The sequence below is a fragment of the Corapipo altera genome, unplaced genomic scaffold (assembly GCF_003945725.1).
Source record: "Corapipo altera isolate COAL_440 unplaced genomic scaffold, ASM394572v1 58, whole genome shotgun sequence".
Taxonomy (NCBI): Eukaryota; Metazoa; Chordata; class Aves; order Passeriformes; family Pipridae; genus Corapipo; species Corapipo altera.
The window spans coordinates 8,234,808-8,256,275 of NW_020884898.1; the positions used below are offsets into that span (position 1 = coordinate 8,234,808).

Sequence of the window (21,468 nt, forward strand, 5' to 3'; positions counted from 1 at the left end):
TAATTCATTATGCCCTAGTAATTTATTTTCTGAATGCAAGGCATCGTGTTTTACTCAATTTACCTAATTTTAGCTACCTAAAAACTAGACATTTATGATAAAATACTTATTTATGATGTTTCTTTAGCCCATGAAGAAGGATTGATTGCATCTAGAAAAAAATTCTTACCCCCACCTATAGTTTTCTAAAGTTAGGTGAAAGTCCTCCTCAATTTTCAGTGCTAGCTGCTGGCTCTGTGATCACTTCAGCTGAAGCAAACTGAATTTACCACAGAATTCCTTTCTGGATACTCTTAATTTGCCCCACTTTTTATTGTAATCTATTCAGAAACAGAACTCTCTGATTCTAGCTTAAAATAGGATTCTTCGATTCTGTGTTGGGAACAGAAGGAAAAAGTAAAGGAATGTTTAACTACCACTATCCAAAATCAGGCAAGTAATTGATTAATGCAGGAAAGAACCTCATTGCTGTCCTGTGAGATCTTTTGGGATGTGCTTAAATAAGGAAAGTTATGACTTTGTTGGTGCTGGGTTTGGTTTTTTTGGAGTAGGGTCTTTTTGTTGTTGTTGTTTGTTTTTAAAAGAAGTCTTCCTCCAAACTGTGGGAAAGGTAATATATTCCACCTTTACTTTCTATGCAAATTTTTTTATTTTTTATCAAGACTGTCTGAAGAATTATTGCTAATGACAGCAGTGCATTTTTAATTAATTTCCTGATATGGATCAGCTAACATGAAGACATATTAGTTCCTGGAAATCTATTTGGGTCACTTCATTGAACAGGTCAATTTAATCCCTGTTTCTGAACACTCTTCAAGGGATGTGTAAAATCCATCGTGGTTTTATACTTTTTTTTTTTCCTTTTTGTTATAGGCTTCTTGGGAGTCAGAATTTAAATTGTGAATGCACAAAACAGCATAGACATTAGCTCATGTAATAAGAATCTGAAACTTCTCAGAACCCTTTGTCAGAGTTTCAGTATGGTCTGCCATACGAAGTAAATATATCATTACTTAATTGCATTCACATACCAATTACTATGCTCATTTACACATTAAACATCCCATCTGTTTAGAGATCACCTCTAGGAAACCAATTTCTTGTCAGGTGTGCATGTGAAAGTTCTTGGAGTAGTGCCTTAGAACAAACACCCTTTTCAGATGACTCCATGAGCAGATCTTCCCCCTCCCAGTAAATCTTGCAACGAGATGAGGCCTCCCAGACATGAACTTAGTTTTCAACAATTGTTATCTCGATACATACTTAGACCCAGGATTTAGGGAATGTTTAGGGACTGGAGGCAGACTCCAGTTCCCTTCTCTATCTTCCCACCTTCAACATACCTTAGCCAAATGAAGACCTACATGACCTAGACCTCCAAGCACTTACACTTGTTACATGACTCTAAAGGTAGCTTGTTTTTTTTGGTTCGGTTTTGGACAGCTTGGGTTGGTTGGTTGATTTTTTAATTATCTCAAACCACATGGTTTCAGGGGGAAGAAGGAGGTTATGTTCCTTCCTAACTTTCCCTTGATTAAAACACAGGTATTTCCAAATTTGTTCAATATTTTTGTGTTCTAAAGCACAGTTTTCCCGTCATCTCTAGTCCAGTTTAAAGAAAAGAATATTACTCATTACTGATACCTTTAATACTGTATGCACTTTCACAATGTTATGATTTTGTCTAAGAACCTCAGGGCAAGAAATACCACCCTGGAAAACTGAAGATTCAGCAAGTTCTCCAAGTTGGATTATCCTGAAAGTAGGTGAAAATAGGGTGTGTACAAAGACTATGTAATCCTCTGCTGCCATGACTACACCTTGCTGGGTCAAATGTGCATAAGAATATGTTTGAAGAGAGGATAGAACCTTAGTGAAGTATATTACATCACTCTTAGTTCAAGCAACATTAAATAGTGGATTACACAAGGAATCATATATTTTTAACTACTAAAAATTGTAACAACATATGTAGTAAATGAGGGCCACATATTAATTTCATACGAACTTTTACAACTGGATGATCACTACCACATATCTTTTTCACCCTCTTTTATTTTTCTTTTGTTTTTATTTTTTTAAGGTGACATTACTGCCTCCAGCTTTGGGGGCCTCAGCACAGGAAGGACATGGACCTGTTGGACTGAATCCAGAGGAGGCCACCAAGTTGATTGGAGGGATGGAGCACCTTTCCTGCAAGAAAAGGCTGAGAGAATTGGGACTGTTCAGCCTAGAAAAGAGAAGGTTTCAAGGTGACCTAATTGTGGCCTTCCAGTACCTGAAGGGAGCTGACAGGAAAGGTGGAGAGAGACTTTTTACAGGGGCCTGGACTGGCAGGACAAGGGGAATGGCTTCAAACTGAAAGAGAGTAGCTTTAGATCAGATATTAGGAGGAAATTCTTTCCTGTGAGGGTGGTGAGGTACAGGTTTCCCAGAGAAGTTGTGGGTGCCCTATCCCTGCAAATGTTCAAGGCCAGGTTGAATGGAGCTCTGAGCAACCTGTTGTAGTAGAAGGTGTCCCTGCCCACAGCAGGGGTGTTGGAACTGGATGATCTTTAAGATACTTTCCAACTCAGGCTATTCTATGATTCTGTTTCATTGATCACCGAGAAGTTGTGTTTCTGTATGATCTCCTTTTGAAACCTCTCCTTTTGACATAGTATTAAAAATAAGCTTAGTCTGTTTCTGCATTTTCACTGCAGATCCTTTGCTTTGGTTTTCTGCCTCCCTCTGTGGAAGCAAAATGTCCAAAGCACTTAGACATCTCAAAACAGCTGCCATAAGAAAGCTGATTTTCATTTCATTTTGATAGAGGAGGGTAAGTCTGGTGGGGGGATAACCAAAGCATTTTCCCACAGAAAGCTAGCTATTAATAGAATGTCAGGCTTAAAGTGTGTTTGTGATAGACTGGGTATTAGAGGAATTATCTGAACTCAACATTCCCTCCTTCCTTTGTCAGCAATTTTTTCACTCTGTGCTGGAGACTGATTGAACAAGAAAATAAAAGCAGCCCAATAAGGCTATAAAACCTGTGGAGCTGCAGATGTGGAAGAAATATAAATTATCTGAATTGAGAATCTGTTAGATTTCTACCATGGCAATGGCCTATTTCTTTAAAAATTGCTTAACTTGAGGTTTCACTAGTATGACTATAGTAACAATTTTTTTTAAAAACAATTATCAATATTAAGTAAGTTGTGATATTTCTCTGATGTTTAATAAATTAATAGAGTATTTGCCTTTGTACCATTCAAAGTATTTTAAAATCATATTGTTTTATCATATACTTTACAAATGGTGTCATAAAACTAGAGTTAAGGAAATAACATGAATTGATTTCATTAGTTTCCTATTTGCAATTTATTTTCCAATAGAACTGAATAATCTGGTTTGTTATTTTGAATTTTACATTATTTCCTACAATGATTAATTTCTTCACTACAGGTTGTTCATGACCTGACAATACTCACAACTTGCAGTAGATGGTAATAATTTGGTAGTAAGTGGCTAATGTTCCCTCTGCTCCTGAATGGATCATACCATTTCATCAGTTTAGACATGTAGCAAGCCAACCAAATCCAGCTTACAAGGGTCCTATTAGTCCATAGAGGAAATTAAAGTGAAAAATAAACTTTAGAATTATGATAAAGATTAAAAAAAAAATATAAAACTAAGCCTGTAGGAGAAGAATTTACAAGAAGACAAGTAATTAAAGGAGGAATAAAAGTAGAAATAAGTGAAGGCTAGAGGAAAGTCTGCAGTTACGGGATGTATTTGTCATTAAGTACTTGTCATTAATGGCCTGGTAGAAACTTCGTAATGTTCAACCAAGTTCAAGAAGTGCAAAGTCCAGAATCTGGGATGGAATAACCCGATACACCAGTACTGGCTGGGGCTGACGTGCTGATTGGAGTGTCTAATTGCTGTCTTCAGATACCTAAGGGATGATTGCAGAGAAGACAGAGATGGACTCTTCTCAGAATCGCAAAGTGAAAGCCCAAGAGGCAATGGACACAAATTACACCAGTTGATATTCCAGTGAGATGCCAGGGGTGGGGAGCAGGTGGGAATCACTATGCAGTCAGTGCTGGCACAGGTAGTTTTTCCATAGTGTTTGTGTGGTCTTCCACCTTGAAGGTATTCAGATCTTGCCTGGACATGATCCTGAATAGCATGATCTAATTTGGCTTGAGCAGGAAGTTGGACCAGATGACTGTCATAGGTCCCTTCCAGCATAAACTGCCTTGCTTCTGTGACTCCTGACTGATGGTAAATTGGGATTGGCACACTGCTGAAGTCTGTCCCCCTCATTTTGAAGGTTTACTAATGAAATGTGAAATCATGAGTTCCTTCACTCTTTTACACTCTTTTACAACCACATCACACTAGTGCGGGTTACAAAAGTTTTACTTGCTATCAGCTCAGTGTCCAGGGTTTGCCTATTAATTATTGCTACCATGACCTTTTGCCAGCTAGAATTGTTTAGCAAATGAGTTCATTTGTAGGAGTCACAACTAGTCACAACTCCAGCCTGAGAGTATCCATGTCCTTAGCCAGACTGTAATCAATTTGTGTGAACTGTAAATGGCCACAGATTTACTTCTCCATTTAATCATTTCACCATTAGGGCATAAATTCAGAATTTAAAATGCAGTGTCATCTTTGGGTAATAGTTTTTATGTTTTACTGGTGACATACCATGCCAATGATACAAACAGTTAAATTACGCAAAATATGACAGAGAAGTCCAAAACTCTTCAGATTTGTGATAAAAAAGGTCTGATTAGGAATAAAACAGGAATAAACTGGTATTATTTCATGCAGCACAGAGAACTGCAGTGAGTTAACGTTGACTGGCTGCCAGATGCCCACCCAGCCACTTTCACAACAGTGCAGGAGAGGAGAGAAAATATCCTGGATCAGGATGAAGATGGGGAGGTCATTCGCTGATTCCCATCACAGGTAAAACATACTTGACTTGGGGAAAAGTAATTTAATTTATTGCCATCCCCAAGTGTTGCAGGGGGATGGGGACTGGGGGTTGTGGTCAGTCCATAACAGCTTCTCTGTCACTTCCTCCTTTTCACATTCTTCCCCTGCTCCAGCTTGGATACTGTTATTGCATAATTCTGACATGTACAACTGAGCTATTTAGAGGTATCCTGAACCTGTGTGATAGATTCAATATTCAGAAAAGTATAGAAACTTAAACCCCTTGTAATGAAGATTATTAAACTTATTGCTGAAAACTCAGTTAGAGACACTACTGTGCCACAGTTCATCAGCCTTCAGCGCACAAACTTAATCCACTCATAAGTATACACATATATCTACACATACACATTTGTATTATATATATGTGTGTGTGTCACACACAACCATTTTACCCTATGTCACCTGACCACTCAAAGATCTCATCCATTTGCAGGATACAGACTGAGTTTGCTCTTGCTCTGAAAGGGTAATATGATTTAACTGCCCTGAATTTGGTTTTAAAAACTTTAAGTAAGTCATCTTTTATTTTTAATAATGGGAAATATTACCATATTTCTTTCATTGTGTTACAATAATAAACTAAATTAAGATCCTACTGTCAGGTCAAGATCTTGATTGTGGTTTAGAATACTTTAAATCCAATCACTTGTGTTGCAGATCTTTTCAAATCCCCCAGTTCTCTAAGACTAGGCAGAGAACTGCTATGTCATCTACGAGTTTAATTTCAAGACTTTCTAATTTCTTCCCAATTAATATTATCTCCATTTCTGTCAATTTACAGATAGGTAGAGTTTCTTTCCTCCAAAGATTGACTCGGACAAGTTTCCCTCTCCATTGACAGGCAGGAATATGGCTGGTTTACTCAAATTCTCAAGTACCAAAAGGACAGTTGAGGAAATTTGCATTGTAAGTCTGGACTTAGGACCTCTGGAGTCAGCATCAGTAGCTCACAGGGCACGAAACATAAAATCAGGATGACTTTATTTTTCTGGAGCTCAAAAGTTTTGATAGATTAAACTTATAACCAAATGTTTTGGACTAGTTGGTACACTGCATGTTTAATTTAATATTGCTTTATTAGAGACGCAGCACTGGCCATCCACAATGCTCTAACTTTATGGAGGACTTGCATCCCATGGCACATTTATGCCTGGCAAGAAAAATACAAAACAAGCATGCATTTCATAATGTCTTCTCTGGTTAGCTCTCCAGCTAAGTGGTCAAAGAACCATGCCTTACACAGATTAAATTTGTGCTGTTAAATTACTGTTCAGTGCTGAACATGTTGCTGAACTATGGCACATTACTAAACAAATCATTTCCCAGTGCTTCCTATATAAATAAAATTACGTTTAAAGGAACTTCTTAACCAGAATAAGGAAAGATACGGCTTTCACTGTTGTCCTCATGCACTTGTGAAGAATTAAGAAAAACAACCTGTATAAGCAGTAAATCTGACAGCAATATTTTATATTGTGTCTTAAAAATATCAAATGACAAGAAATAGTGCAAATGCAGCGACTGACCTCACACTTCTATAGTTTTGCCTGTTCTTTATCTGAGATATAATCTTCAATGCTTTCTTTCTGAAGGGATTTTTTTTTTCCTTCCTATATACTTATCTTGTGCATATGACTGCCTAGGAATGTTGTAAAAGCCTATGTCAACAAAGTTTTATGGTGTAATTAATTTATGAACCTGTCCTATAAATATCTGTTCATGTGGATTACTACCCTCCTTTTCAGGCTGTGTCTTTTGTCAGTCTTTAATTCACGAAAGCTTTCAAGACAGAAATGAAGCATAAAAAATCATCTGATAAGAAATATGTTCCTGTTAGTAACTATGAGATTTTGTTTGCTTCTCTGATTGCAGTTTTTTTGTGTGTTTCTGTTGGACTGCTTGTACTTTCTTGGTTATCAGTCCAGGAGTTGGAACAGGGTGAGTAGCCAACCTTTAGCTAATTACCTTCAGGAATTCTTCAGTAGATGTTCAGACTGTGAAGCCAGTGGTGTTTCCATTGTAATTGTTTTTCTTATTTTGTGTTATGCTTTTAATGCTGGTGAGGGAGAAGTGGTGTTTTATGGGGTTTATGTGTGTTTTCCTCCTCTCCTCCCCTGAAAATTGATGTCAACAAAATAGGGAAAAAAAAAACAAGCACTTGAATCATGTTCTGAAGCCATAGAAAATAATTTTCATGGTTTAGGCTTTGGGAGAGGTCCCTGAAATGCAATCCAAGCTATAAAGGTTTGATAATTCAACCATATTTATGAACTAGAGAAGGTAATATAGAAAACTGTGAACATTTAGGTTTTTTCTCCGTGTATGAAGTTTGAATCAGAAGACACTGATAATCCACTGAAGTCCTTAAGTGTTCCCTATCTCTTGGAATTGTTTAATTTTTATTTTTAAAAAATATATATATTTTAAAGTAATGTATTGGTGTGAGGGAGATCCTGCATTAGACAGTCAGCTGTCAACCTTATGCATAATTAATATAAAGTCATTTTTAATCTTCAGCTAATTCTCAAAATGTGATAGAATAAAGTTACTGATACTCAAAGTAAACTAAATTAAAATGTTGAACTTAAATTTTGGTTGAGATCTTGTGAATATATGTTAACTGTGCCCTGGTAAGGCCACACTTGTAGTACTGTGTCCAGTTCAGGGCTCCACAGTACAGGAAAGATAGGGAGTTCCTGGAGAGAGTATCACAGTGACCTTCGTAGATGAAAAAATATACTGAAGCCCATGAGGACTAAATTTTTTATATGTATTAAAAAAAAAAAAAAAACACAAATAAACAAAAAATCCAAAACAAAAACAAACAAACAAACAAGAATATCATGTTCATTTCTCTAGTTGCTATTATTTTTCTTTACAGATTTTAAAAGTTGTTCCCTCTACTGACTTTCTTACCCTCTCAACAGAATGTTATCAAATTCCAGTAGTACAAAATGGTGTATTATTGCATCTAGAGACAGGTTTTAAATTAATGGCTTTGGTTTTAGAAGATGAATAGGCCAGAATTTATTCGTGTACTACTAATAATTATAAAACACTTTTTTAAAAAATATATTTGACATATATAATAAAAAGGGCCTTTACTATTCAGAAACATTTGCTAAACAGATTTGCAATTGTTGTAAGGACAAATGGCTTTCAAAGAAGCTGTTGTTAGTTGATATTAAACTGGTGTCACTGAGCTGTGTTTCCAACAAAAGCTGTTAATTGTAGTATTTCTTGTTTATCTGCTTGTGTCATAAAACTTGTTTGGGGTGTTAATGCCTTCAAACAACCTAAAAATACCACTGGAATTGTAACTGGTAGGTAAAAGGCATTTCCTATCAGTCAACCACATTAATGCAAGTCTTTTCTGAAGATTTCCAGTGTTTCACACAGGGAGGAAATATTTTTAATGTATAATAAATTGTTTTATGGATGCCTCATATACTGTAACATATTAAAATCTAGATCAAATTTGCAGTGAGAACCAGTTATCTAGTTTCCTTATAAATCCTCCTAGAATTTCCTGTATGTGTTGGTAATAAAGTTTGGGTCAAAAATGGTTTAGCTGGTCTAACACTGGTGTTTCCAGTACTGTGATCAAAAACACATATAAAAAGTGTAGTGCTAATACTGAAAGTGTGAGGTAGTAATTAATAATATTTTTTAATTCAGAACACATCAAACCCTCATAATTCACTATTATTCTCCCCACATATCTTTATTGCTTTTGTTAGACATAACTGGGCATACCAGTCCCTTTCATCCATTCACAGTGTTGCTGTGTATTCTTTCTAAAGCATTTGAAACAGAATTTAAAGTAATGAGAACCAAAGACAAATAGTATTTCCAAAAATAAGTTTACAGTTTTAACTATTGTAAACATTGAAAAATGTTCTTACTTTTTTGAAACCAGCACTAGGAAAAACATCTCTGATTGCAAAGTAAAATAGTCATTGTATTGACGATATGTGTGGAATAAAATCTAATGCAATTTTTTCAATTTATTTCCATATAATTCAAAATACTGAATTTTATTTTTCATTGTCTAGCTGAAACAGATGTGAATACTCATGGTTACATGGGAATATTTAAAATAATCTCTGGAACATCATTCATTCCTGCTTTGCAAAACAGTTCATCAGCTGATTTCAAAGTCCTTGCCTTTGATGTTGAACAATTGGTAAGAACCTATCAGTCTCAATTTAATTCAAGAGTATCTGTAGGTACATTAATTCCCTAACATGAGCTGCTGTTGATGGCTCTTTCTTCTCTCCTTGAAGAGTTATTTCAGGTCCTAAGCCTGGTCAGAACTCAATATATTCCTTATCTGTGAAAATCAGTGAATTGTCAAAAAAAGGCTTTGCTTCTGTAGTGCAGAAAAAAAATGATTTAGTATTAAAACCATAAATATAGTATTTGGCTGGGTGTATTTTTAAAAGCTGTGTTGGTTCAAGATTTCTTCTTTTCCTATAGGTACAAAAGGTCTTTCAAGAAAGTGATCTGAAGAATACATTTGAGAGATGTGAAATTTCCCAGTTCAAGTAGGTACAGCTTAATTAAACTTTGAAAATAAATTACTAAAGTCCTCCCTTAGCTGTTTCTCTCAGGAGAAACTTACCAACACCTTGCTTTTCAAGACATCCTTGGAAACATTCTATATTATTCTTTCTACATCTTCCATCTTCCAAGTGCTACTCTGGTAAGTTTGACAGCAATGTGCTTAGTTAGGTAAACATCCTTCTCAGACTCCTGTATGTCTGTGCCTTGACTAAATCAGTAAGGCTGAGCCCTAAGATCAACTCACAAAAATTCTATATTTTAAAGAACTGCTAAATTATTTTCTCCCAAGCTCCTGTGTTTGCAGGGTTCCTGGTCCTTGCCATCCAGAAGAAATTTCAAGTTAGAGATCTTCTGGCATAAGATGAGATGTATGGAAATAGACTCATATGTCCCTATGGACATGGATCCAAGTATCTTAGGTTGTTAGCAAGTGGAACTGTCATTTGGCATCAGGCAAAGCTGCACCCTGTGTGTCCTAAAGATTCCATAAAATAGGTACAGGAAGACCTGCTTCATTTAGTAAAGCTTGTTTGATCTCATTTTCAATCTCCTATTATGTTGATTGTCCTACTGAAGGCCAGCTGACAAAAAAGTCCCTCACTACAGTGAGTTCTGCACTGTTAATTCCATCTGCACTTTTCCTGATTCAGTAAAACACATGTAATACTGTCTTCCATTATTAAACAATTGCAGAACATGCTTTCATCCTGTCCACATGATAAAATCAAGGCGAAACATGCTTTTGTATTTTGTTTTTTTTATTGTTGCTTTTTTTTCTACAGGAAGTCTGAAGATGGCCTGAAAAGATTAGAGAAGTCAGAGACTGGGTAATTGCATATGACAAAGTTTACTTAAAATATGAGCAGGAGACAATGATGTTATTGATTTAGACAGTTCTTCTGTGGGCAGCAAATAGATGAAAAAAAACCCATCTTTACAGATTGCATAAGGATCTCTAAAAAGAATGAAGATTCAAGACATATATTTCCTTCAAAAACATCCTTTAGGATTAGAAGAAAAAAAAAAAGTAATAGTCCCTGGAACTGTTGATTTAGAAAGAGAAATGAAAAAGTCACAGTCGAGTAGATAAGAAACTATCTGGAAGGGAAAGGATATCAGTTTGTGCTGAGCTTGCTTGTGGAATGCTTCTTTAACTGGGGGGAGATCTCATGTCATTACTACTAACTCAAGTTTTAAATAGAGAAGGTCTGATGACACACTGATTAAGGACAAAAGATTAAGACACAAGCAGAACTGAAAGATCTTGAGAAATGAATGATATAATTAGCTGTCTCATAGGTAAGACCACAAAATCAAAGTGCAAATTACATGACAACAGGTGATGCAGTTCTGTGATAACAGGTGTGCTTGTGGTAACAGTGTTTGCTGTTAATACATAAAGTTGATAAATATGTAGAGAAGATAGTTTATATGAATGACCATGCTTGAAAAAAAAAAGGTATTTTAGGATATTCACCAACCATGAATACCTGTAAGTAATGGGAATCAGATTTTAATTAGAACAATCTTTTGATTGGAATAGTGAGGATATAATCCTAATTAGGTAGAGTATGATCACTTCATGGAGAATTTTATAGCTTTAAGGGAATGGAGTATGCAGTAGTAGGCCACTTCCAGGTTTTTGTCCTTGTGAAGGTGTAGGTCCAGTCAGCACAATATAGTTTCTGCACATAGAAAGGGGTTATTCTCATCAAAATTCGGGCATCAGAGATGAAGACTTCTCTGAGCTGGTTGCTCAAGATTGTGTTTGTAACTGATGGGTTTTTAGTTTTCTCACCTGATCAATTTAGATGCCTTTTTCAGGAGGAGACCACTCATGCTAAAGAACAGCTTATTTCTTTCCATCGATGGAAATCTAGGTGTCTGTGTGGTAAATAGCTGTATTTGGCAATAACAATTCCACACAAAAATCATAGAAGTCACAGAAAATCTGGTGTTAGTGAAAGCTGGATCCGGCTTTTAATACATCAGTAAGGATCTGCCTTCATTTCTGCTTTTAATAGTACTTTGTCTCAGAAATTATTTTCTTCTCATTTAAAAAGTGTTTACCCCTTTAGGCAATCTGCTTGTTAGTTCACCCTTGAAGCTCCGCTGAGTCACAAGGATAGCAATAAAAGCTTTTGTTTGCTCAGCATGGCCTAGAGGTTATCAGAAATATGCAAGAAGGGGAGTTTTTCCACATGTTGCAAACTACAAACTATGCTCAGCAAAATGGCAGGATTAATCACTCCTTACAAAGAGCACTACTGAGTCACTTGCAAATGAGTAGTATAAGTGCTTAAGAATGAAAAAGTTTGCACCTAAATTTAAGTAAAAGGAGAAAAACTTCAGCATTACTTTACTCTAGCTACAAATATAAAACTTCATAATAGTGTCCAGAATGGATGGGAGGGAGCAAACAGAAAACACTCTGGATAAAATTCAAGCCCTCTAGAAGTGATTCACAGTATAACCATGGTTTCAAAATATCTCTGTTTCCTTGTGAGAATCCAGGCAATTGCACAGGAGATCCTCAGAAATGCAGAACCCACAGATGGTCTTTGCTTTATAGAAGGGATCACTTTTGTGATATGAATATATTATACAATTTTCATGACACTTCAAGGTCACCATCAATATTTTAGGGCTGAAACTAGGAAACCTGTTGAATGACAATAAACCTACTTCTTTAGTTTTCTTCAAATTCAGGTCTGGTGCAGCGATTGATATAAATGTGGGTTTTTTAGGTTTTTTTCCCCAGTGAAAATATGTGCAGATAAAGAAAAAACAAAGTTTCTCCAAAATTCAAACCTACCAGATAATTAAGAGTTGTTTCTTTGTGTGTCATCTTTGCAAGTCAATACTTAAAGACAATTGACTTTACAAATGGAACCAATGTTAGAATTAAATATTGTCTAGATGATGTCATGTAGCAGATTGATTTTATTAGCTAGAATAACTAATGAACCTCTTTATTTTGTATTGCTAGTGTTGTTGTGATCTTCAAACTTTATTTTACCCAGATGGTAACAGCTGAGAAAGTAAAAAATGAGCTGGTTTTGGGTGTCAACATAAGTAACCCTAATCCTACCCAGACTTTGAAAATTGATGTGAACAGCATTCAAGTCACAGGTAACATCAGTAAGTTATTTTTTTTAACTCCATAAATCCTTGAGGACTACAAGTAACATGAATTAATACTTTGGGCTCCTAAACAGCAGAAGGATTGTTACTTTTGCTCTTGGGTGCCCTCCTTCCCTGCTCCAGATCTTACAGGAACAGCTCAGAGAATCATTTACAACCTTGTCTACTAGAAGTATGTGACAGCATCGTGTACATTTACTAAGGCAGGAGTAGAGGGCAAAGCAGTGATTTCCCAGTGAAAACCACTCCATTTCGTTTCTTTTATGCAGCATAATATTTACAACTTTTTTAGACCTCAAATTAAAGCAATTAAGCCCCTAATATGTTGTTTCATAAGTAAATGCAGTTACAGTATTGTTTTGTGAAAGAATAAGGAAAAGGCTCAGGCTCAGAGAGGGTGAAGACCCATTTATTGAAAAGATGTCAGTTAGAACAACAAACTAATACCGAGCATGGCTTCTGGAGAAGTGCACCCAGGGAACTTGCTTCATATTTCTGTAAAGCTTAGGTAAAGTGCAGGTGAGAAAAAAAAAAGGAATAGGACTTTAAAGACTAGGTAGTTTTAAATTCTGCACATATACAAGTATAGTTATTTTATGTAAGTACTAGAAAATTTATCAAAGCCTAAGTGGAAGCCCATTAAGATCAATGGGAACCTTCATTTTTACCTCAATAAAGTTTCAAAATAGACTTTTACTGAGGATGAAGATAAAAAACAATTCAAATTCTTTGAAGTGGAAGTTGATTAGCTGACATTTTAAGACCTACTGGAGTTACTATTAAGTAGCAACTGAGTGTTTTAAGAGTTTGAATCTGGTGTACCATGTCTCTATTCTAAAAGATGTATTTTTTCCTAAGTACTTCAGCTATTCAAAGGCTAAATTCAGAGTCTTGGAATCTTTAATTCTCTTTACTATTGCACCACATATGAGAAGTTATTCTAAATAACTGCACAAAACTGTGGAAAGTGATTGCTCATTATACTTCAAAAATGTCACCAAAGAAAATAATGAAGAGCTTTTTGAAAGATTCTATATCCATTGATGAACTTTGAAGTAGTCAAACTTTTACTGCTGTGGATCATTAAAATGCTTCTTTTCACATGTGATCTCACCTGCCCATTCCATCAGGAATGCTTCAATAAAATAATTGTAACTAATTAATAATCATAATCATATATGGCAGTTTTGCGTCATGTATCTCAATATGTTCTGCAAGAGAAATATTATTCCTATTTCAGAGAGGGAGAGAACTACAACACAGGTGTGGCTTGCCTGAAATCAGTTTTCAAAGTGATTAAAAACAACTTTCTCTCTTATAAATTATCCCAGGTTAATTTTAACTCATTTATCTATTCTAAATGCTGTTCTATAAGACACAGGTGCTCTGAAAATCTCTATGGAATATAAAGTCTCCAGACAAAGATTTCCCAGATGAAGACATTCTATATTCAATACAATGAATAGGGATTGAGGATTCAAAGGAATTGCAGTGGTCATGAAACCTCATAACCTCAACTCACTTTCGGGACATTTCCTCCTTAGGAAGGTTATGGAGTTTGAGCAAAGACTGGGAACAGGTTGAGACAGGCAAAAGGAGGAAAGCAGGACACTGCTAGTGATTCAGTGAGAAATAGTCATGACGATTTTTTTTTTACCTTTATTTCTGTCATATAAAACTAGAAACCCTACTGTAAAAGAAGTTTAAAATGAACTTGTTTTCTTCCAATAGGTGATGAAAATCTTACCACAGTGATGCCTTTACCTTCATCAGGTCAGTATCTTTCATAAAACAGGAACTATTTTTTGTTGCCAATACAACATGAAGGAACATAAGGCTTCTTGTTCAGCTGGTATAACTTAACAAAGATGCCTTGGATGTTGGGGCTTGACTGCCAGGGTCCATCCAGTGCTAATTAACTGCCTTCACTGTTTCTGACAGTTTGAGAAAGTAGTGACTGATCTGAAGTCTGTACAGAAGCTCTAAGAACTTAATTAGTGGATCAAATCAAAAGCTGAGTCTCCCTCAACCAGCTGAGTTACAAGCTGAAGTTTTCTCAGATTTAGGCAAATAGGTGAGACTGTCATGCTGTGGTTACTGATTTACTGAGCAGTGTTGATTGACAGACTTTCCTTTCACTATCACTGGACATCTTATGAAGATAAGATGTCAAGCAGACAAAACTCCTTGGTGTCACAAATTCAGTGAACATAAACCTGCCAAAAGTCAGCCAGACAGCTGAATAATACAGGAAGTGCTTTGTAGCACTAGGGGCAGGTAGAGGTGTCGCATACGAGCTGCATACAAATTATCACATAGAAATTCTCCACGGCAGGGTACCAGACCAGGAGCTTCATGCAGTGTATATGAGCTAAAGAAATACGCCTATGAATATAGGAGACAAGTATTTATTGATAATCTAATTACACCCATAGCAATGAAACAATTATTAGTCTAGTTACAGGCCTACTAATGTGTATAGTCCAAAGTGTACAATTACTACAGCTTATTCCCAAAGATACAGTTAAAACTGCTAACATAACGATTTTTTCCTATCTGTCCCTTCCTCTGGTACACTATCTCAATTCTTCCCTCTGTCCTAAGTTCAACATTGCTAATAATCCTCAAGAAGAAATTGGGAGATGGGGGAAGGTGCCAGAGGAAGGTGGAAGGGAGCTGAGAGTTGTCAGCACACCAGGCTGGAATAGCAGTAATATTCCTGGTGTGAATTTCTTCCCTCTTTTTCTTGTGTCTGCTTGAGGTAGTTTTTGTCCATTTGTTAATATTGTCTACTTCCTTGTTCTTTCTGTTTTAGTCCAAATGCCATAATACACCCAGATTGTATCATATGTGGTACATTTACATCTGCTGGATGCTTGGATTATGTCTCTGTTGACACTAAAACCATTCCTATCCATCTCACATGCTGCTTTAGTGACATTGTATAGCAACAGATCATTTGTGATTTGTGCTTAAACCACAGAAGCCTTTGTCACTGTCTAGTGTTTTCTTTTATGGTGTCTGCTGTCAACTTGTGAATGCATTTTGGGGAATGTTTATAACAAACCCCAAATTTTTTTCAACACTCTTCAAGACATAGATTCCTGATAACTGTTTTATTAGAACTTCTTGTTCATGCATGCATCCATGTTTTAGGTCTTTGAAGGTTTAATTCCTTTCAAAATAGTTATCCTATAGTAAATGTATAGGCAGATATATATGTGTATAGCACTTTGGAAACTACTGTGTAGGTATGAATTAAGCTTCCTTCTCTGAACATACCTGAGAACAGTCCATCCAGCTGCACCCTCCCTGCTCTCCTCTCTCTCTGCCATTTGTGTCCTCAAATTTGCTGACACAGAATACTCCATAATCCACTTAACACAGAATGGCCCAGCTTAGCTCAATAGAGTTTGCTAAATAAGCATGTTTTGATAGAAAATTGGTAAGGAATCCTCACACAAGCTTGTATACTAATAGGTCTGGGAGAGCAGGAATATCTAACAAAATTAAGTCTGTGATGGCCAACACTCAACAACTTCTCCCCACAAAACTGATGGATGATGATCTATAGAGAAGGCCTTACAACCTCTCTCACTTTATTCCTTCTGGCCTTTCATTTTATAAACTGAGGTACAAGGTCCATTAACTCTGGTGACATGGAGATTGTTTTCAGCTGAAGGCATTGGCATCCTACTCACATATGTGAGTCTTAATTTAGAAAGTAAAAATAGTAGGATAGCTCGTGTAAATTCAAAGAGGAGAAGAAAATAAGACTATTTGGGAGATGGACATACCAGGTGTATCCTAATGATTGTTATTTAGAGCACTGTTGGAAGTTCTGTTGGAGCAATCACAAACATGCATTCCATTTTTCCAGACTATTTTGCAGTTTACTATCACTAATACAAATCTACCTGGTACCTAGGCTTTCGTTTGTGTGTAAATAAGTGCACACAGAAGCATGTATGTATGCCTGTATATAAGCAGACAGATAGATTTCAGGCTCGCAATTGATTTGTTGATCAAATGCTATTTGTAAGAAAATGCACATACACATTTTAACTAATGTTAAAGTTGTCATAACTTGTCTTGTTTCAACAGATCCCACGAGTCCAATTACAAGTTCCTCGACACCAACTTCAGGTAAGAACTTTTACATATCAGGGGAAGGCAAGAAAGCATTGCTCTTATTTTAATGGAGGAGAAAAAGAAGTCTTTTGAAGTTATTGAAAAACCTGTGACTAGAGATAAAAGAATGAGATTTAAAATACACTTTTAAATCTCATAAACATAATTTTTTCTTATGTTTATTGTGACACTTGACCTTCAGAGCCAAGCCACTCAATCAGGCGTTACTATATCATCACCTCAGATGGCGTTTGGGGATATAGCAAATAATACAGATATAAATGTGGATTAACTGCAGCTTAGTTCTGCCCAAGAAACTGCAGAGGTCTCTCCAGAGAGCAAGAAATAGAGTTCTAACCTCAGGCTGTGTTTTTCCAGGTTCAGGACAACTCACCACAAGCAAGTCCCCAACAACTGTTGGTAAGTAGCTGTGTACAGCCTCTTGTCACACCGTTCAATCCTCACATCCCATTCCTCCCAAGGCAGGATACGCAGGTTTACCTTTGATTAAGGAGGCCTCTTCAAAGAGAAGGGACTTGTAAGGTTCTGCATTCTATTAAAAAATACCACATGTTTTGTATATGTTGATGTATATGTTGACACTCATACTGGCTACACTTTTTCTCTTTCCTATTATTTCCCTTAGTAAACTCTCACATGACTACCAATGGACAGAAAGCCAAAGACATTTGAATCTTTGGAAAGGTCCTCTAGCCTTACTATATGGTGAAATGTATATGACAGCTCTAAGTAGTCTTTTGTGTTTACTGCCCTTATTTAGTTAAGTGTGATAATTGCATTGCAATAAATTGTAATTCCATTAAAAAAGAAGTCAAAATGGTTTAGTAGGAAACTCTGATTTCTTTCAATCCAGGAGGTGGCACTGCTGTTTAGTTTTCTGAGTTGAATAAACCCAGAATTGATCATGACATATGTAAACAATGTTTTCCCGAGTGTTGGGCTTGTGCAAAACATATTCCTACGTTATTGGTTGGATTTTTTTGTTCTGGGTCTAGAATGCATAGTTTTGTCTCTGCTTATCTGTGAAAATTCATTTTTTTGCACTGTATCACCTCCAACACCTGACTGAAGTTTGTTTGATTTCTTTTAATTATCAAATGGATGTAAAATGGTAATATTTTTGGCATTTGGCAATATTTATAGCATTTGCATTGCTAACACTGAGAGTGTCTTTGTAAAACATTCAGTGTTTTGAAGTGCTACAATACATCCAAACCAATTTCATTCTCTGTCATTTACACTGACATACGAGACAATATCATACAGGCATTTACTTAATCTGATTACAGAACTAACAGTTCTGATTACAGAACTAACAGTTTTATGAGAAAAATAAATCCAGCAATAATGGTTAGAGGCTGTAAAAGCAATTTTACAAATTACTATTTTTCCTTCTTACATAAGAAATGTTGACTTTTTCCTCTAAGCATTTACTGAACTAAAGAAAGGGACAGTGTGAGCAGTTCTAGATAAATAGTTTACATATAATTTATTAAAATTTTAATAATTCTGAAATTAGTAGTTATCCAAAGGTTGTTTTAGCTGCGTGTTTCTGTTCACTTTAGGACCTACTTGAATTCTACAGATGTCTAAGACCAAACTATTTAAAGACTAAAAAAGCATGTTTGAGGTAGATGAACGTTTATGTTCTAGGAAAACACTATTAGTGAAATCCACAATTTTAAGGGTCTGTCCATATTTTGTTGTTGGGTGGGGTTTTTTTCAGAAATTTGCTCTTATAAATTCAATTTGCAAATCTGAAAAGAATAGGGTTTCTGATAATTCTAATATTTCAAAATCTAGTCTTAAAAACTCTTGTTTTTAAGATACGGTGGTTAAAAAGCAAGAGTCTTTAGCATGATGAAGTGAAACATTGTGATATGTTGAAAAAATTAAATTGTATTTAACTAAACCCAGAGATTTTTCACTGTTATTTAAACCAAAATACAGTTTTCTCACATTATTCAAACATAAGAAATTGGAAAATGTAATTTATTGTATTGCATAAAATAGTTTGTTTGTGTAGAGGAAGGAGATGGGAATTAATACAAATTTTCTTCCAGCCTTACTTCAAGCTTAGTTTCAAAAAATATTTCACTTTCAAGAACTTCCTCCATTCTGTACCAAAGTTATCTTTTTAGTATGTGATATTTTATTTCAGGCTTCTAAAAATGTAGTTTTGTGAAACACAATAGAGTGGTTGATTAGATTTGTGGTAAAGCAACCAGAGGTAAGTCAATTTTCCTTTGTAGCAAAACTGCATTACTGCTGTGCTCTTATTGCTCTCATCTTTGTTATTCCAGCTGAGTGTTTGCCACCTGCTGAACTCTGTGATGACAATGTAACCTGCATTAACCAAGATTTCTTTTGTGACGGAGTCTTGAACTGCCCGGATGGTTCAGACGAATCTGAAAAAAGATGTGGTAAGAATGTAAACCCTTGCAAATCAGTCTCTTTAAACGTACTTAAAATTGTCATTAGTTTGCAAATAGTTTATGGGCAAGAAACTGCACAGTGAAGTCCAAATCAATTCTACTAAAATTACTAACAAGAGTGATTGTTATAATCTTTATCTTGTGAATGGAGACAATTTTCTTTAAAATTCTCATTAATAAAGAATATGTGTAATAAATAATGAAATATTACAATCTGGTTATATAAACATAAAATTATTGAATTTGTTGCTTACTACATAAATATTAATAGCATAAATAAAGACTATGTAAATTATAAAATAATATAGAAATTTTACATGAAGTTGTGCACCAGTAAAATCAAATAATGTTCTTTCCAAGTAAATATAAATTTAAATTTATATGCACAAATATAAATTCACATTTACCTCGTGTCAGAAACCACATGATGGTATCTCAGAGTGAGAAGAACAGTTTATCCTTTGATTCCAGGATTGAGAACATCATTATAGAAAATGCTATGAACAGCTTTTCCCAGGTTACTGTGTACCCTCAGATACATACAGACTCCAGATGGGGCAGGGGGTGTGAGGTGGGCAGTGGGAGTGTTTTGCAGCCAGGCCAGGTGAGTGTGGATGGAGCCCTGGTGGGAGCCCAGACTCTTGTTTGTTGGCCTCTCACCTGCATCTCACTACCCTGAGTGCTAGGGAATGAAAATGTCTTCATGGGAGTGTCTGTATGACTCTGATGCAAATGTTTGAGTTGCTGGCACCATAGTGAAAAATGTGAAAATCTGGGTGACTGGTTCTAGGTGTACCTGCTTGAGCAAGGGGTTGGACCAGATGGTACCATTAAACCTCCAACCTTCTGTGATTCTATGAAACTCGTCAAACCTGAAACCCCATGGTTTTTAATGTCAAGAGATTATACCCTTCAGTATCAGTCATTTTGTTTGCCTTTATCTTATCTTTGAATGCTGCTCCCAGTTCTGGGCCCCTCACTACAAGAAGGAATTTAAAGTGCTGGAGTGTTTCCAGAGAAGAGCAAATGAACTGGGGAAGGGTCTTGAGCACAAGTCGTGTGAAGAGAGGGTGAGAGAGATGAGGGTGTGAGAGAAAAGGAGGAACCTGGAGAAAAGGAGGCTCAGCGGGGACGTTATTGCTCCCTACAACTGCCTGAAAGGAGGTTGTAACCAGGTGGGGGTCGGTCTCTTCTGCGAGGCAACCAGTGACAGGATGTGAGGAAATGGCCTCAAGTTGCACCAGGGGAGGTTTAGGTTGAACATTAGGAGGAATTTCTTCACATAAAGGGTTAATCATTGGAATGGACTGCTCAAGGAGGTGGTGGAGTCACCATCTCTGGAGGTATTTAGGGAACGATTGGAAGTGGCACTCAGTGCTCTGGTCTAGTTGACAAGGTGGGGATCAGTCAAAGATTGGACTTGATGACCTGGAAGTCTCTTCTAAACTAAACGATTCTATGTTTCTATTCTACAATCCATCTGACTGCCTGCTTTCCCTGAGCACCTTTTTGTGCAGAGCAGGCACTGATCTGTGTAGATTGTAGGAAGAAGTCTGACTGTGTTTCTGTTTGCCAAAAGGCTGTGCAGCATTTTGGTGGGAGCGCGTGTGTGTTAATGCTGTCTGCATTGGCCTTCACAGCCCCAGCTCTCAGTTAAAAATCTGTCAAGTTTTCTTGCAGAGTGAACGTTGCAAATGTTCTAGTTGATTCTGGAGCCATTAACTCCCTGCGAGTTTTGTTTGCTTGTTTGTTGTTTAAATATAGCCTTTGGTGTTAGAAATCTGGAATGCTTCTTTCCACTCTGCTGTGAGAAGAGCCCTCTCAGATTTCCTGAGAAAAACAGTGGGGGGAAGTCTGCTCTGAGCTTTCAGAAACATGTGGGCTCTGAAACATACAAGCAAGTAAAAGACAAATTTAGTTTTTAAAGAATCTGCAAGCTTGACTGTGAAGGTTGGTGACACGTCTTCTGTCAGAAGTATGATTTTCTTAAAAAACAAAACAAACAAAGAAAACCCCCGAAGCAAAACAAACAAACAAACAAACACCAAAAAAAACCCAACCAAAAAGGTGAATTGCAGCCCTGCCCATCACAGGTGAATTGCAGCCCTGCCCATCACCTGCGTTTTTCCTTAGTGCAGTCAGCTCAGAAGGGAGACTTAGCTGAACATTTTGGAGG

The 21,468-nt window shown here is 36.4% G+C and overlaps 1 protein-coding gene across 1 annotated transcript in view; it reads left to right on the plus strand.

Moving 5' to 3' along the window:
• Nucleotides 1-6,788: 6,788 nt before the first annotated feature.
• TMPRSS15 (transmembrane serine protease 15) overlaps nucleotides 6,789-21,468 on the plus strand; it is a 53,402-nt gene continuing 38,722 nt past the window's right edge. Inside the window, exons 1-8 of the mRNA XM_027648643.1 lie at nucleotides 6,789-6,933; nucleotides 9,051-9,181; nucleotides 9,475-9,542; nucleotides 10,344-10,388; nucleotides 12,551-12,693; nucleotides 14,437-14,478; nucleotides 16,810-16,851; nucleotides 19,161-19,280. Of these exons, the coding sequence (XP_027504444.1) occupies nucleotides 6,789-6,933; nucleotides 9,051-9,181; nucleotides 9,475-9,542; nucleotides 10,344-10,388; nucleotides 12,551-12,693; nucleotides 14,437-14,478; nucleotides 16,810-16,851; nucleotides 19,161-19,280 (736 nt within the window). The remainder of the gene's footprint in view (nucleotides 6,934-9,050; nucleotides 9,182-9,474; nucleotides 9,543-10,343; nucleotides 10,389-12,550; nucleotides 12,694-14,436; nucleotides 14,479-16,809; nucleotides 16,852-19,160; nucleotides 19,281-21,468) is intronic.